The sequence below is a fragment of the Carex rostrata genome, chromosome 6 (genome assembly GCF_964058835.1).
Source record: "Carex rostrata chromosome 6, lpCarRost1.2, whole genome shotgun sequence".
Classification (NCBI taxonomy): Eukaryota; Viridiplantae; Streptophyta; class Magnoliopsida; order Poales; family Cyperaceae; genus Carex; species Carex rostrata.
In genome coordinates this window covers 50088-66427 of record NC_135923.1, presented here as the reverse complement: position 1 = coordinate 66427, position 16340 = coordinate 50088, and the positions used below count along the sequence as shown (strand labels likewise).

At 35.9% G+C, this 16340-nt stretch overlaps 2 protein-coding genes and 1 long non-coding RNA gene across 8 annotated transcripts; 1 reads left to right on the top strand and 2 right to left on the bottom strand.

Moving 5' to 3' along the window:
* Positions 1–3131: 3131 nt before the first annotated feature.
* MCM4 (Minichromosome maintenance (MCM2/3/5) family protein) lies at positions 3132–9742 on the bottom strand. Its single transcript, XM_078303976.1, has 19 exons — positions 9549–9742; positions 8994–9454; positions 8325–8583; positions 7864–7992; positions 7670–7751; positions 7432–7564; positions 7261–7332; positions 7016–7141; positions 6826–6939; positions 6539–6754; positions 6362–6460; positions 5860–6020; positions 5680–5776; positions 4984–5145; positions 4522–4602; positions 4359–4437; positions 3698–3834; positions 3552–3602; positions 3132–3339 (listed from the first exon to the last, which is right to left on the bottom strand). Exons 1-19 carry the CDS (start codon positions 9589–9591, stop codon positions 3265–3267), a joined length of 2577 nt encoding a protein of 858 aa, XP_078160102.1. The 5' UTR covers positions 9592–9742; the 3' UTR covers positions 3132–3264.
* Positions 9743–10020: 278 nt separating this feature from the next.
* LOC144555720 (uncharacterized) lies at positions 10021–13107 on the top strand. 6 transcript variants are annotated; one of them, XR_013512094.1, is made up of 5 exons: positions 10021–10261; positions 10654–10736; positions 11282–11731; positions 12052–12141; positions 12791–13107. It is a non-coding gene; the product is annotated as an uncharacterized LOC144555720 (long non-coding RNA). The 6 variants fall into 6 exon arrangements; XR_013512091.1 differs by having other exon boundaries at positions 10654–11731; XR_013512093.1 differs by lacking the exon at positions 10654–10736 and having other exon boundaries at positions 10021–10594; positions 11173–11731.
* A 689-nt stretch (positions 13108–13796) lies between these two features.
* LOC144555499 (peroxidase 72-like) lies at positions 13797–15934 on the bottom strand. Its single transcript, XM_078303854.1, has 4 exons — positions 15613–15934; positions 15193–15384; positions 14513–14678; positions 13797–14415 (listed from the first exon to the last, which is right to left on the bottom strand). The coding sequence occupies exons 1-4, from the start codon at positions 15832–15834 to the stop codon at positions 14000–14002; spliced, it is 996 nt and encodes a 331-aa protein (XP_078159980.1). The 5' UTR covers positions 15835–15934; the 3' UTR covers positions 13797–13999.
* Positions 15935–16340: the final 406 nt, after the last annotated feature.

Genomic DNA, 16340 nt, shown 5'->3' with positions numbered 1-16340 from the left:
AGCGTTGTAATTACGTTAAACTTTTTATCGTCTGTTCTGGATAACAAACCAATGGCGTTGATGGACACCCTCCTGACCCCCGCTTTTGCCATCGGTTAAATTTCACGAACAGTTAGTATTGAGCTACTCTTCAACATCGGTTCGGCTAACCGACCGATGGCACTGAGGGTGTTACTTTTACCATCTGGTTGTTCATGATCCATTGGTGATAGTACAAAGTAATAACAACTCGTTACCATATTAAACCGATGGCATATTCACAGGGGCAACGCTTTGTAAATAATTAGAATCTTGGGTTTAGTATACACTATCTGCTCAATATGTTAAACCAATGGTGATGCTGTTATATATTTTATATATATTCCAATGAACCTTAGGTCGATCGATTCATCTCTCCAGAGCCTTCCAGTATATCCCCAAATTAAGTATTCTGCTATATTGCTCGCTGCAAATTTTAACTTCCCAAATCGATCAACGGACAAAGATCAACATTTTACATTGGTCTGAAACAATAAACTGATCAAAAGAAGAAACTATGTTACAGCGTTATAACGTTATACAAACGTTGTGACGTTTTACAAACGTCATAACGTTTAACAGCTACAGAACTACTGAAGCACAGCTGTTCAGTACCAACTAGAAACGTTGTAACGTTTTAAGTATATTTAAGCTTCAAATAACTTCTATTTTGATCAAGTTTTTACAGGTTAAAACGTTGTAACGTTTTATAAAACGTTGGTAACGTTTTATGTCAAACAGCTCATTTTTGAGCTGACACTATAAATAGAGTGATGGGATCTCTTACCAAATGATCTCAGCCGACCCTAATCATTTTAAAAGCGATTTTCTGAGAGCTTAGCCTACTCCATTGTTGTGAGAGCTTAAAACTTCAAAATCCCTCAAGCAACCTTAAACCTACTTCACTAATCTTGATATATATTAGGTTAGAGTGATCTATTGAGTGTTTCTCTTGTGTTCTAGACAATCGAGACCTTATTCTCATCTCTTTGAGTTGGCCGTTTGACTTCCCGCTTGGTGTGTAAGGGCTCAACGGTTCACAAGTTGTAATCCTTTCGTATTGGGTAATAGAAAGGCGCACCACACAAGGTTGCGAAGCCCCGGAGACGTAGGCCTTTGTTTTGCCGAACTCCGTTATCATCCCGCGTGTCAAATTTCTCTAAACTCATCTCTTTACTTTCAATTGCAATTTAATTTCAGTTTTTGAGCAATTAGAGGTGCCCCTAAGTTCAACATATATTAATTGTTGGTTCATAGATAAGTATGATGGAATGAGCGCATGCATGCTTATCTTTGCTTTGCTAGCTGTGATTTAAAAATGACTAGGCTAGCATGTAATACGAGAATTAATAATAAAAAATAATAATAATTACATATACACCACCATCGGCCCAGAAATTAATGACCCGCTAGAATTCTAGGATTTACCAACGCCAGCACATATAAAATAGATGGTGCACGACACTATTGCAATTGGCTATTGAAATTTAGTAGACAGCGTTAATCACATTTTCTATCGGTTGGCGAAACGAAAGCGATGACGTTTGGTTCGTCAAACCCGATGGCCAAAGATGCGCTGCCGATGGTATATTGATTAACGCCATCTGTTTTGATATGATAAGATGTCTACATTTCCTATTGGGGCGATATGCATTGGATCGAAAGCCGATGGCGGAATGTGATTTCAACCGATATAAAAGGTTTTTTTTTGTAGTAGTGTTTGTGTGCGCTTTACGGTGGAAAACCTGTAGATTGGTGCACAATAAATAAATGATATTGCTTTGCAATAGTTGTTATGGTCTATAATGAATATCAAGTGTATTCATAAATACGAGCGGAATCAGACTTTCATATTACAAATGAGTGTCAATTTTACAGTGTTCATAGTATTTTATTCTAAATTATATAAAAAAATTATACATAAGTATGAAAAATTTCAAAATGTATGAGATCAATTGATCCCATTCACATAAGAGTCAAAATCCACCTCTGTGCACAAATAACAGGATGTTAAGGAAGTAGTCATCACTTTTTTGTTTAGAAAAATAAACAAATAAAATGATCATCAGGGATAACATTGGTACAATCAAGTTGACCCATTCACATAGAGTCAATCCGCCTCGGTACACAAATAACAATATGTCAAGGAAGTAGTCATCATTTTTTTTTTTTTGTGTAGAAAAATAAATAAATAAAACGATCATCAAGGATAAATTTGGTACAATCTTAGGGTTTCCTAACCCCATTAAGTGTAATATTTCTCTTTTGAGCACGAATAGAGTATAAGATAGCTGAATGGGAATTGGTAACTCCAAGGGAAGGAGAAACAAGTGTATATATATTGAACCTCAATCCATGCCACTACATTAATTTACCAGCACAAATTAATTAAAAAAAATTAATTATGACCCTTAATTACATGACAAATAATGTGTTGATAAAATACATTATTGTAAGAGTGTGCATGGTAGGGTTGGTGAATTATAAAGATTTGTTTGGAAAGGAGGTGATGAATCATTATTTGAATCTATAAAATGGGACTAGGAATAGGATGGGTAAAGGATCTGGGAATAAATAATAGATGGAGGTTATACGCAGCCAGCAAGTGATTTTCAGGGGGGAAAAAACAAAATTGGATTTCACTATTAAGCCCCTTTTGAGCTTTTGGGCAATGCAAGCTCCTTTTTTATTGTTCACTTGGTTGAAAGCATAGTGCAGGTGGTCTCCCTAACCTCCAATCCTCTCCATTTCAAATGGAAACGGAGACAACCTCTGTGTTTTACCCTAAAAAGTAAAAACATTGATGGACTGGGTCCACTCCGTACTAGTACTGCACAAGGCACCGTTCGCTCTACAGTAAAAGAAATCAATGTACAGATACAAGGCCCATAGCCCATAGTTTAGGCACGCTTAAAATATGACCAGGAATAAATTGGATATAAAATATGATTACATGTAGAACATGAAATCAACCTAAAAGATAGGATAGCTTAGTTTGTCGTCTCTCTAACGCCAACTTAGATTTGAAGCAATCATATATAAAAACAATTAATTGAACCAACCGCTGTACCTTCTACACTTTAAGAGATCAATAAGCAGATTAATTAGTAACAAATAATGTCTAAAAATATTTCTACGCTAACAATAGAAACCCCACACAAGTCCAGCATTTTCATGAACAAACAATATGTAAAATTAGGAACATCCTTAATAATCAAGATGCAATATACATTTTACATTCTGCATTTAGATCCTCTTCACACTATCACCATGAAGCACCACCAACCCTTCACTTACTAGTGTAGACAAGGCAATTTTCAGCTACACCAATTGGAAATAAACAAAAGCATTAAAATCATTAAATAAATAAGACAAGCAAATGAAAAAGGTTGTGATAAATTAATATATTCAGGAATCCACATGCAAACCTGAGAATGACATGATTATGTACCATTGGTCTGTTGTTGTACTATACCTGATTATTACAGTACTGAATTGGTACATCAATTATCAGAAGGTTTGAATTAACTTACATCACTGAGATGTACTTCCATGGAACTCTGCTTTCTAAGCTCTTCAAGCAACTGTAAGATTAGCATAATAAGCACACAATCAGATTTAATTCTACCAAATAAAAAAGACACTGAAACAATTAGTGAAATTAGTCATGTGTATGTACCTCAACTACCCGTGAAGAGGGTCCACCAGTCAGAAGCTTCTCCATCACAAGATTCCGAGTAGCAGCAAGTAAATTTTCACGACGCGTACGCTCACTTGCAGATATTCCCGTCATGATCAGATCCATATCAATTGTTCCTTTTAGGTTAACAAAATGTATATATGTATTCAGTCATACCAAGATTTTCCAATCAAATGAAAGTTACGAGTTCATTATACAAATGGTTCCTGCAGTGTATCCGCTTCCCAGTAACCTATTTTTGACCCTTGATTAATCAATATTAGAATGTTTGTGGCAAATAGCAATATTGAAATGCAGGCCAAAATGAAAGTCGTGTGTGAACTTTTAAGTTTGAAAAAAATAAAAAAATTTAGATTAACATTTGAGAATTGAAATTGAAAAATTTTTAAAACGAGAAAGACCAGCCATTGTTTTTTCCAGCTGCTAGCTCATCTTAAACATGTATTTGTGGCCGAACTAGGCCATTTATGGACCTCCAAAGTCCGGTCTTTGTTTTTTCTGATTTTTTTTTTTCAATCATGCTAATTTTGATTTTATTTTCTTATCAAAAAAATATTCCAGATGTGATAACTGATACCTTGGAACAGTTTGTGTAAAATACTATTACTCTAGAACAATGAATACACACAAAAAATTGTACCAGTGGAATGGTCGGTCGCAGACTGTTGTAGTGCGACTTCAAGTAGTCGAAATGCCTCTGTCACGTCACCCACTTCCACCTTCATTAATCAATTATAAATTAGAGTTAGATTAGCCCTCAATAAACTTAACAATAAAATAACCAAGAAAATTAATTTATATACCACTGGGGAGAAACGCATGCGGGCAAGTGCTTCGCTGAGACGAATCAAGCTTTCAATCTGCCTAGCTGTGGCCGTTATGACCTGAACTCACAAAAGTATGATTATTATAATAGGTGATTAATATATACTACCTTTGATTTATTTTAACCATATTTACAGATAGATGTCCAATATTACTCATGTTGTAACATTATTACATAGATTTGCAAATGTCAGAAACCATCAGGTTAATATAATAAAAAGGATATGTTCCATTGATTATTAGCGCACCCTTACACATAATCTACAAGCCCTTCTTATAAAGCCTAAATTGACCTAGCATCAAGGTGGGTAGCAAGATGTCAATATGAAAAGACAACCTTAGTGACAATATGGTAAAGTAACTTGTCTAACCAAAAGATCCATTAATTTTCATTATGCAAGGAAGTAGATAACGTTCACAGTGAAAGAAATAGGCAGTACCTTCTTGCGGCTACCGGGTGTGTTGCCACGCTGGCGCATCTGCACATACCGGCGTGTTAGTTCCTCAGCTGCCTCATCAGATAACTCAGGATGAATGTGCTTCTTTGCATAGCTTATAAATGCCACTAAGGTTGGTAAATCCAAAACTTCATGCACTGGAGTCTGCAAAAAAAATGATAAGAAATGAAATATATGCCACACACAATCAAACATCAAGTACTAAATATCATCTGTGTTTTGCAACTAACATTCAGTATTCTACCATAATTGCAACTAACTTTCAGTATTCTACCACAACTGCAACTGACTTCTAAGATTTCTTATTTCAGACCTTTTCAACTAATACACAACTGCTATCTTACTTTGATGAAGTGATGATTAGGTACTGTGTCAAATAGAGAAATCAAATTTTTAACTGTGCTACCTGAGGACAAATTGAAGTGATGCAAATCTAAACATTGAGTTAATTTGATGCGTTAGATTGAATTTGTTTAGAGTAATTCAGCCAACTTTCACTCTAACTTGACATTATGTTTAATTGGATTTGGCATTTTTGCTAATAACCAAAAAAGGTAGATGGTACTAGCTGCAAGTACTTTGAAACTTCAGATATCTTATGCTCAGTTATTGGGCTTTGTTTGTCAAGAAACAGATAAAAATTCTTATTGATTACACAAACAAAAGAAGAATATTTACATCTGGATTTTGAAAAAACAAAGAGACGATATGCTTGGCAAGGCGTCTGTCAGTCTGCTCATCGGCCTTGTCAAGTATCAAATATATCAGGTCAAATCTGTTCCATAAAAAATGTGTTCAATTAATTAAAAATAATTATAAGAAAACATTAATGGATAAAAAAGAAAAGTTGAAAGGTACCGAGAGAGGAGGGTAGGAGGAAGGTGGATATTGTCAATGACAGAGAGACGTGGGTTATATCGTGATTCACTAGGGTTCGCACATGCTAACACAGAGGTACGTGCATTTAATGAGGCTATTATCCCTGCTTTTGCAATTGACACCGTCTGTTGCTCCATGACCTGCATTTCAAAAAAGTAACATCATCTGTACCTATAAAAACAGTATGATGGATACGTTTGCAAATAATGTCATGGCCCCTTGTAACATGAAAAATATTCATATACTTCTGGTGTGAGTAATTCTTCAATAAGTGACAATCCCATCTTTTGTTACTCATTTGCCTAGAGATAACAGTAGCAGGAGGGCACATTATAAATGGAAATAGAGTTTTTTTTTTTTTGTCGTAACACATACAGCAATTCTTATGTTTCAAGGGCATGTGTGACATTTTTGAAAGTATGTAGGGAACAAGTGAAGTTTAATAATTCCAACAAAATAAAATATTGAATAAAGAAAGGACCTCGTGCAACATGCTTCTAGCATTGTCAGACATCTTATCAAACTCGTCTATACAACAGACACCTTTATCACTTAGCACCAGGGCCCCACTCTCCAGTACCTTCAAAATCACCATTAAATAATTGTCAAGAAAGAGAAAAGGGAGGGTAAAAGGTCAGTGTTGTGATTTGCAACGTACAGTTTCACCAGTCTCAGGATCTTTTGCGACATAGGCAGTGAGGCCAACTGCAGAGCTACCACGGCCACTGGTGTAGATGCCACGAGGTGAAAGCTTGTGCATGTACTGTAGCAATTGTGACTTGCTTGTACCCGGGTCACCCACCAATAAAATATTTATATCGCCCCTTAAACTTGCACCTGACGAAGCCAGTTTCAATGCATTCCCTCCGAATAACTATCAAAAGGAAGTCGGTGAAACTTTGCATTGAGTTTGTGATAATAGATTTACAAGGGTTAAAGGCAGACCTGACAAAGAAGGCCTCTTTTGACATCATCAAGTTCCCAAATATTAGGTGCCAGGGACCTTGTAAGCCTATCATATATATCTGGCAATTTTGCAAGCTCCTTCAATTTCTCTATCTGAAAATATATGTTATAATTTAGTGAAAGATTTTACAAGCAAATAAAAAACTTAAAGAAGAAAAAGGAAGAGGACCTTATCATTATTAAGAGGCGCATCGTCTTCTTGGGTAGCATTATTGTTAGAGTCACGATCCGCTGTGTCATCTATTTGAAGCCTTGATTTGTCCGTTTTTTTAAGGTGTAGGCAATCAATATATGTCTATACAAACCGAGGAAAATGCATGTTAGTACTGAGTTCTGTTGATGTCATAACTAAATTTCAATCTGATTTTTTTTTTTTTTTTAATGGAAAATTTCAATCTGAAATTCTTATAGTACCTTGAATATAGATTTTACTGTCCTCTGAGTGGGCCCCACCCTTACACTCATTGCTCGGTAAATCCCAGTTACCTGTTAGCAGGAAAAAAAAATAGAAATATGTAACCAAAAGTAAGAACTTAAAATTGTTCAGAATACAAATTAGTGAAAGATTAATTTATTTGTTTATACCTCAACTCGGTCTCCAGGCTTGCCAGTGTCAACAAGTTTGTCATGCATTAAGACACTGACTGTATGGGGGGTCCCGCCATCTGGTATCTCATCAGGTGTCTCTTGTAATTTCACTATTTGCTTGTCTGCAAATCTGTTATTATTATCAAGTTTAGTCACTTGTAGTGTTGATCCATAGGAGGAGATAAACCTTATGGAACCAAGTAAAAATAAATAGCTCAATGTAAGAATTACAAACCTGCATCGATTATGCACAAGAGACATGGAATTCGTAGCCTTACATTCCTCTCTGGGGCACCTTGTTGGCTCATTGATCCTCCCTGACAATCCAACAAAAGTCAATAAAATAAAATAGTTAGCTCCAGTGTTATTCAACAAAAAACAGTCATGGTGAATTTCAACTTTTTGGAATATCTCAAGTATTTTCAGTACCTCTGTCCACCAAGACAGGTTCAGAGTAGAAGCCGCACACAAGGCAACGAAAGATCGCCTCTTTGAGCTCTGGTATGATTGAACTGCACCTTATTATCATTCCTTTCATCGAAACCATCTTCTCAATATCTACTCATATAAAAAATGTATAAAAAAAAAAAAAAATTAACAAATCAGTAACCATATAACCGTCTACCAACCATTCAAAATCTTCAGCTGCCTAGGGCTGACATGGAGGGCAATAGGTTTGATTTAGGTTTATCAATTGAACTGAATTCCTTTTTTCCTTCATATTATAAAAAAGGCAAGAAGTCCAATAAGTAATCCTTGATATATAAAGAAAAGAACAATTGATGTAAGAAAGAAAAGAAAAATAGGTTGTAATAATTAATATATCCTGAACCAAACAGTATTGTCAGTTTGGCAATGCAAATAAACCAATTGCAGCCCTTGGAAATTACCTGAAGGGTTGAGGTTACGCATACATACAGACGACTTGAGGTTATGGATGCGGGTCTGTATATGCTTCTCAAATAATGGATCAATTCTGGCAACAAGATCCATTAGAACAATGTCAAATATAGCGAGCACCTCCAATGGGTACCTGACCATCTTATGGTACAAATCAGGGTCGTATTCAAACACATCATGCGCATCAATGTCGAGAGACTCAGCACCTTCCAATTCCATTATTCTATGCACAATCCGCATATACTTCCCCTAAAGAAAACATCCAAAATCAACTAAAATTAAGCAAGAAAAAACAAATAAGCAAATAAAAAAATATTCTGCAAACTCCACACAATATTTTAATATGATCCAAAATACCATCTAAAATTTTCTACATTGTTTTGGCCATAATAATAACAACAGGTTCAATCAAGAAGAGGATCAAAATGATCCTAAATCTTTATAATTACTGAAGCAGTCTATAAAAATGAGTCTATGTAGACTTCAAATGTGGCATGTAATATTGTATACAAATTATCTCGATAAGTTAATTTTTAGTCTTATGATTGAAATCAATGTTGGTACATATTGCAAATAATAAACAGTTGGATTAATTATTGGTTGTTAATTAAAAAGGATATGTTGTGCATGACATGAACATGTAAATTTGATATGACTACCTCAGACATGAGATCTGCAGCATGACTGGAGTAAGAAGCGGAGCGTGTGTCACGAAAGTGGCGTAAGAACCTGAGTATGGCCCCATTGACTTCTTGAACACTGATATTTGTCCCCCATACAAACACTGGCGTAGTATCATCCTGATCCTGGCCATCAGTTTCCATGTTGTCATTGTCATCCCGATCTGAAGAGTATGGTGGGACCATATCATCAGTGGACAAAGGTGTCGATGGGGTGGCACTAGGGTTGTGGTGAGCCCCAGGACGGCGAGTTGTAGTAGAAGGTGTGGATGCAAGATCGGCCATATGGGAAGGTGGAGTCTCCAAAGGAAGTGGAGAGGAGGCTGGGGCTGGGGCTGGGGACGAAGTGTGGAAACGGCGGCTGGAACGACGAGGGGTCTGGGATGAATTTGAATTGGAGTTCCCCAATGGAGTTGATTGGGATTGGCTGCCAGTGCCTCCTGATGAAAAGAAAATGGTACTAACTTTACACAGATAAAGAGGAATTAATATAGTCATACTCATAGATGGGTATGAAGAGAAGAGAAAAGTTACCCAAGGGAGAAGAAGTCTTGGTGTTGTCAGCAGGAGGCGCCATGGCTGTTAGTTACAAGTCTAGTAAGAATGAGGGATGGAGACAGAAAAAGAAAAAGAAAAAGAGGAAGGATGGCGGGAGGGAGATAAGACTAGTAAGAATGGCGGGAGTTTTCCCGCGAAAAGGCCGATAACAAGTCGGATTCGCATCCTCCTGTTCCTGGGTGAGCGACGTGTCCGGTTCCTATTCGGGGTAGCGCAGGGGGCAGTACTATTTGAACTTTGTGATTCGTGTAGAATGTACTTTAACAGTTGTGATTTCCCGAAAAGTCACGCAAAATAAGAGATGCGAATTCGGTTATCATAACATGTATAATATTAATGTACAATGGGCACAAATCTGAACCCTTCATCTAATCCAGCGGCTCTTACTTTTTATTATATAATTAAAATAAACACTGCCTGCTGTTCTGAGTCTTCTGACCATCTCTCTTTCTCCTCCCCTGGACAGCTGGACTGGACCTGGATTTCCCTAGCTCGCTCTAGCTTTACTCCTCTCGCGGCTCTCTCTCGCCTCCACCCTCGCTCTCCTCCCCAGACTCACACGCAACCTCCTACTCGCCAAGCTCCCCTTGGATCTGGGACAGTTTGCGGCTTAATTACTTTTACTGCTATTTTTACTAGTCAATTTTCTCATGGCCTTGCCAATAGTTTCCAGATAGAGAGAGGAGCAGGTGCTGACAGTGCTGTTAAATTCATATAGAAAAATCCCACATTTTATCAAACTTCTTCATTCTATTGCAAGCATATGTGCTGTCATTGTAAATCAATCAGTCAATTGGTCCAATTAAACAAACCTAAAGATGATTTCCCGTCATCTCCAAACTTTTTAATCAACCTATCTACTAAATTTGAATCAAGTTCTAAATTTTCATAATACTTTATCCAATTGGAGGGATTTGGTCACATCCTCTGGGGTGACATGGCTCAATTTTTTAATTTACCTCTTCATTTGTTCCTGTGGCACAAGTTTAAACTCTGGTTTCTGTGATTTCTTTTCAAAATTAGTAATTGATCTTGTCATTTTTTTTTTTAAATTAATAACTCAAGTTATTGAATCCCATAGTTAGATGGTATTTTGAGCTGAGTGAACTGAAGAAACGAAGATCTGGATTTTCACATTACTGAAGTATATTAATTAGTTGATTGGTAAGAACCGTTAGGTACCTAACTGTACCAGTTTTATTGCTTGGCTTTCTAAATGATTATGTAAGCGTACACAATTACAATTTATCTTTAAATTCTTAGATGAGTTCACAAAAAGGGATATGAAAATGGTATACAAGTCACTTAGGTAGTTCATTTAAGTTCACTTAGCAATGACTAGGTAATCATTATCTGGTGGTTTAGATTAGGGTTACAATACCAGTTTCTTTTAGGGTAACAACACCATTTTGTGAAATTATATTTTTGAGGACCAAGAGTGTAATGAGGTTTGGGATCTCTTCCAAAAAAAATTTGATGCACATGTAGATGGAAAAAAGGAGTACCTAGTTCCCAGAGTCAAAAGAAATAAAAAGTAAGTAAAAATTGTGGCAAACTGATTTGATTGTAATATGACTGTAGCTACAATTTTTGCATATAGGGAGCAAGTTCAGGCAAACTGGCCAAAATGTTATTTTTATTTTTTTATTTTTCTCTATGCACTAGCATGGCGAGTTCTGCATCAATTTTGGTTTTCTTTTTATTGACAGTATATCCGCAAACCAAGTGACATGGTCTCATAGCAACCTGGCAGTATGTGAAACAGCAGTAATTGAGAAAGGCTCGAAAAGGGAAAAAATGAGTTACAGGATTGAATAGAGCTATACATCTAGGTTTGATTTTGGAGTGTAAGCATTAATAAGTCTCTGGAGTATAATAGATTTAAATGCAAGGTAGTAATTTACATTTATTCAATGACTCGGTATCAGTAAAGGTCAGTGGTGGGTATTCATTTTTTCAAATATTATGAAATACTCGATCGGTGTTTCTGCAAATGAATTAACTGAGTCCTGCTTTCTGCTAAACACCTTTCTCTTACAATGCCAAAGCTTGTTTCAATGTTATTTCTTATTTTTCTTTCAGATTTGTTGAACAGAAAAAAAAAAAAAAACTTGAATGGAGCCCGTGGCTTTCTTCCTATCCAGGCAGGGACTCAACTGGTAAGTGGTAACTCGCATGTTCAAATATTTCTTCCTGAAAATTTAAGAAAATAGGATGTGATGATAAAATGGATTCAACTTGTCTCAAGAATAGTATTGTACTATTGTACCATGTACGGAAATGACATTCTAATAAGCATGTTTGGCATCTGAACATGGATTGGATTATATATACGCATGGGCTGACTATTGTCTGTAGTTAGTCCAACTTTTCTTTGGTTCTGAAGTAGAAATCCTAATTTGACCACTTGAAAAACAGGCTAGAAATTTAATATGACATTGTTAGAACTTAAGTCTTGAATTTAATTATTTACTTGCAGCTCTCGAAATGTCACTCCAAGGTCTCAACCACCCCAGTTCATTCATGCAACTCGTTTATCATGAATGACAACGCTCATATACAGATGCGGGTATTATTTTTTCTATAGTTCTGTCATTAAATTTTCTTCCTTGTTAAACAAATTGGTAAATTTATTTTGTCTGACATGTATCAGATGAATGGGAAGGACCCTTACACTGGTTTAGTATTCATAAGCATTCTCAATCGAAGTCAAGAAATGGTTTATCTTCTATTATATATGTTTGCTCAAAAGAAGGGTATTATGAACGTCAAAAGCTTGAGCAAAACAACTTGAAAAGTTCAACCAATCTGATGACACGTTATAAAACGATCCCGATCGCTCCTTCCTCTCTCATGCTATCTCCCTCCCAATCCCATTCACTTCACCTGCTGGATGCTTTTGAGACTCCACAGGAGTTTTGTGTTGCTGCAGTGTTTGCTCAGTAATTTGCTTTGTTCACCTGACCCATTTCAATTAACGAATTTGATTGTAATGCAACTGTAGCTTTGTAAAATAAAAGTCTGTTTGATAGCCCTCCAAATGCCTACATGGGAGCCATTAACTTTCTGCCTTATGCAATTGTGCAATTGGACCAAAATCAAGTTTTTCAAAGGAACTAAAAAGACAATGAACTAACATTAGTCTTATTACATCAGTATATATTTGCAATGTTTTCTTTTGGCCACATTATAATATCACTTGTATGATATTGTAACAGCTTCCTGGTGTTGATCGGAACGATCCCTCTCTTATTAGAATGCAATCCGAGACAACAGCATAGAGCGGTGTCAACTTTTAATACACTGGAGCTACGAGAGGCATTTTAGTTTTGATAATAGTATTGTTGGTGTGTTATGTTGTAATAATGTTTGTATGATGATCACTCAGACCAAGCGTATTTTAAGTTCTTGGTACTAGTACTGAGTATAGTCGGTACAAAGGTTATGCAGCTAAGCATTGATGTGATATTATTGTTTGCTGAGGGTATTTTAGGAATTGTTCTATGTAATATGTAATAGCTTTTTGTTGATGTAATAGGCACTTCTCATATGACCTAATAAAAGGCACAAATTAAACTAGGAATTACCTCATATGCATCTTGGACTTCATAACATGTATTTTAGAATAAAATGTTTAAAGAATTTTTATAAAATAAATGAATAATCTGATTTTCTGAAAATAAAAAAACTGTTGTCATCTTGGCCTCTTTCGAATAAAATTTCTCTTGAATGCTTCTGATTCAAAACTTAAAAGTTGTTATGCTTTTAAAAAACAATTTGCAGAGTTTATTTTGCAACTTATTTCATACTGATCAAGTAAACCTACTAAAAGATATTTGAGTTTGAAATTTGCCATCGATCCTGAGCTTTTTCTGTTAACAACTGAAAACAATTTTAAAAATAAAATAAAATATAGTTTTGTTTAAATAAAAAATAAATTTGTACCATAAATAATAACACATGACTTTAAATATGTTTCAGGATCGAATGGTAAGTGAAGCACGTCACGTCAGCAACTAAAAAGATTGTATCACGTTACTCAAATAATTATCGCATTAAAAGATTGTATCACGTTACAAAATAAGAAGTGTCTATAAACGAGGAATTGACAAACTAATCCAGGCCGGAAAGCCCAGCCCAGTTCTGAACTAATAGTTTATGGTCCCACAAATCGGTGGCTCACGCCCTCATCAGATTGGATCAAAGAGGGCATTCTGCAGTCAGCATATGTTTATTGAAATATATACCTATTTGTAGTAGTATACATAACAAACAAATTTTATTTTCATTTAATTTGTACTTTGTAGCAACACGTACAAGAAGAAATTTGAAACAAAATACAACTTTAAAATCAAAGCAATCCAAACTTGTAAACACCACAAAACAACACAATACATGAATACATGATCGATGAAACTAGAAATCAATTAAGTGTGGTTAACCCTCCGACAAATTTTCCTAATCTCTCCATTACTGCCAGTCAATGGAGAGATGTTTCCCATCTTGATAATAGAGTTGACATAGGTTTGAAAGAACAATCCTTGATTCTCTGCAAACTTCTCCACAATCTCCATTGTATCATTGTTTTGTGTGAACAACAACTCATCAGAGCTCAATAAACCCTTGTGCTCAATTAGGTTCTTATAGTACTGGTTATCGAATTTGAAAGGTGTAGCTGGGTCGAGAAAAAAGAGGTTCTGGTCCCCGCCTGATTGAGGGCAGCGGGTTCGGAGCTGGGAGGCATATGACAGGTCAAGAGTGGAGTCGGGTTGACCATTACCGGTCTGATTGTACAGCCTCTGTCGGAAACTAGTGCACCTTGAATCTCCAATTGTATGGCTACCTACAAATTAAGTAAAAATAGTAGGAAGAGTACTGTGAAAATGGAAATGGAAATGAATTTAATTTAATTTAATTATATGGCTGGCTAAGCTACCTACCAGAGAGGGCGACTAAGTCAAGGAGGTCAAGGCCTTGGCGCTTGAACTTGGTGAGAATAGTAGGAAGAGTGTTGTTAGGAGCAGGAATGTCATTGTTTGAGCCTTGAACGCTACCACCTAATGAGTCCCTTCTTCCTAGTGACACTGCCCAATCTGGCCCTCCAGCCTAATTAATATGCATGTAATTAATGTTTGTTAATTAATTGTACAAAATATTATATAATATATATCATTGTTCCAATATCATATCATCGAATGTATTTAACAAAATAATATAATATATAACAATTAATTACTTTCAGGAATTAATTAATAAAAATAAAAGGACATTTTTCTGTCTCTATCTAATTTCCCTAACATGCACCACTACTCCACTAGATTAGAAAATTTTGCTCCTTTCACAAAGCACGAGAAGGCTACCAGTGTGAATCCTTTTTTCCTTTACCCAGCCGCCCAGCCCCTAGGCCTAGACAGTGGAGACACAGATCGATGGAATTAAATTTAATGTTCTCCAATCCAAAAGAAATATATTTAAAAACAATAATATAATTAAGCAAAGATCGATACATTCATGCACTGTAGAAATGTATATACATTCTTCACAATCCATTGTTACATTTACAGTCAAAATTAAATCACAGGAAATGAAGAAAGGTTTGTAAATTAAGCAATTCAAGTACCATGACGACGGAGTCTCTGGCAGTGATGGTAAGAATGTCAGCACAAGACACAGTGAGGGGGCATTCCTTCTCCAAAGCAAGCTTGATCTGATCTATCACCTCAAACCCTCTGGCTGAGTCTCTGTTTGGCACAGACCGTTTCTCGCTTACAATCGTCCCGCTGCTATCCAGCAAAATAGATGCATCACATCCCTACATGTAATTAATTAAGTAGAAAAATAATTAAGTTTCACTTGATTTGCTTCATCAGGACATGCATTATGAAATTATATATGATACAACTAACTACTTGTATGTATATATGTGCCCTTAACTGCATTCAACCTAGCTAATATATATATATATAATTGGCCATGAGAAAATAAAACATTAATTTCACACACATATTTATTAGCTAGTTAACCAACAAAACAGGTAAACCTTGACAAAGCAGTCATGAAAATGCAAACGGAGTAACGATCCGGCAATGCGGGGATCCTTAGCGTAGGCTTGTGCAACAACATTTCTGGTAATTTCTTGGGCTTTTGGGCATGTGTAGTCATAGAATTGTGGGGATAACTCAACATCTCCCTTGGAGAGTGGAGAGAAGAAGGCAATGAGAGAGAAGAGAAGCAAAAGGGAGGCCCTAATTGAACAACCCATTCCTCTCTAATTAACTGAAATGTTTGCTTAATTTCTTTGATGAGATGATGGATTGCATTGCTGGTATTTATATATATATAGCGCTTGCAAAAAGCACACGTTCTTCTTGATCCAACGGTGGCTTAACAAATCAGTAAAATCAGCAGCCACCGTTAGATCAGAAATTTTCAAAGTGGCTTAATAAATAGTAAATAAATTCAGAAAAATATAAAATTTGGTCTCCAAGCACATATTAATATGGATAACAAGATGAACGGTTCGGATCGACATTTTGGATTTTGAAATTTCAAATTTGGACCGTATACATACGAATGCACATATTAATTTAAAACGTTTGTTCCTAACCTCCAAAACAAACGATTCAGTTTTCCGATTTTCAAAGTTCAAACAGCCGATCCAAACTGTTAGATATTTAATATATATTAAAATGTGCTTGTCGACCAAATTTTACATTTCTGAATTTTTTTTTACTATTTATAAAGATGGTTTGAAAATCGTTGTTTTTT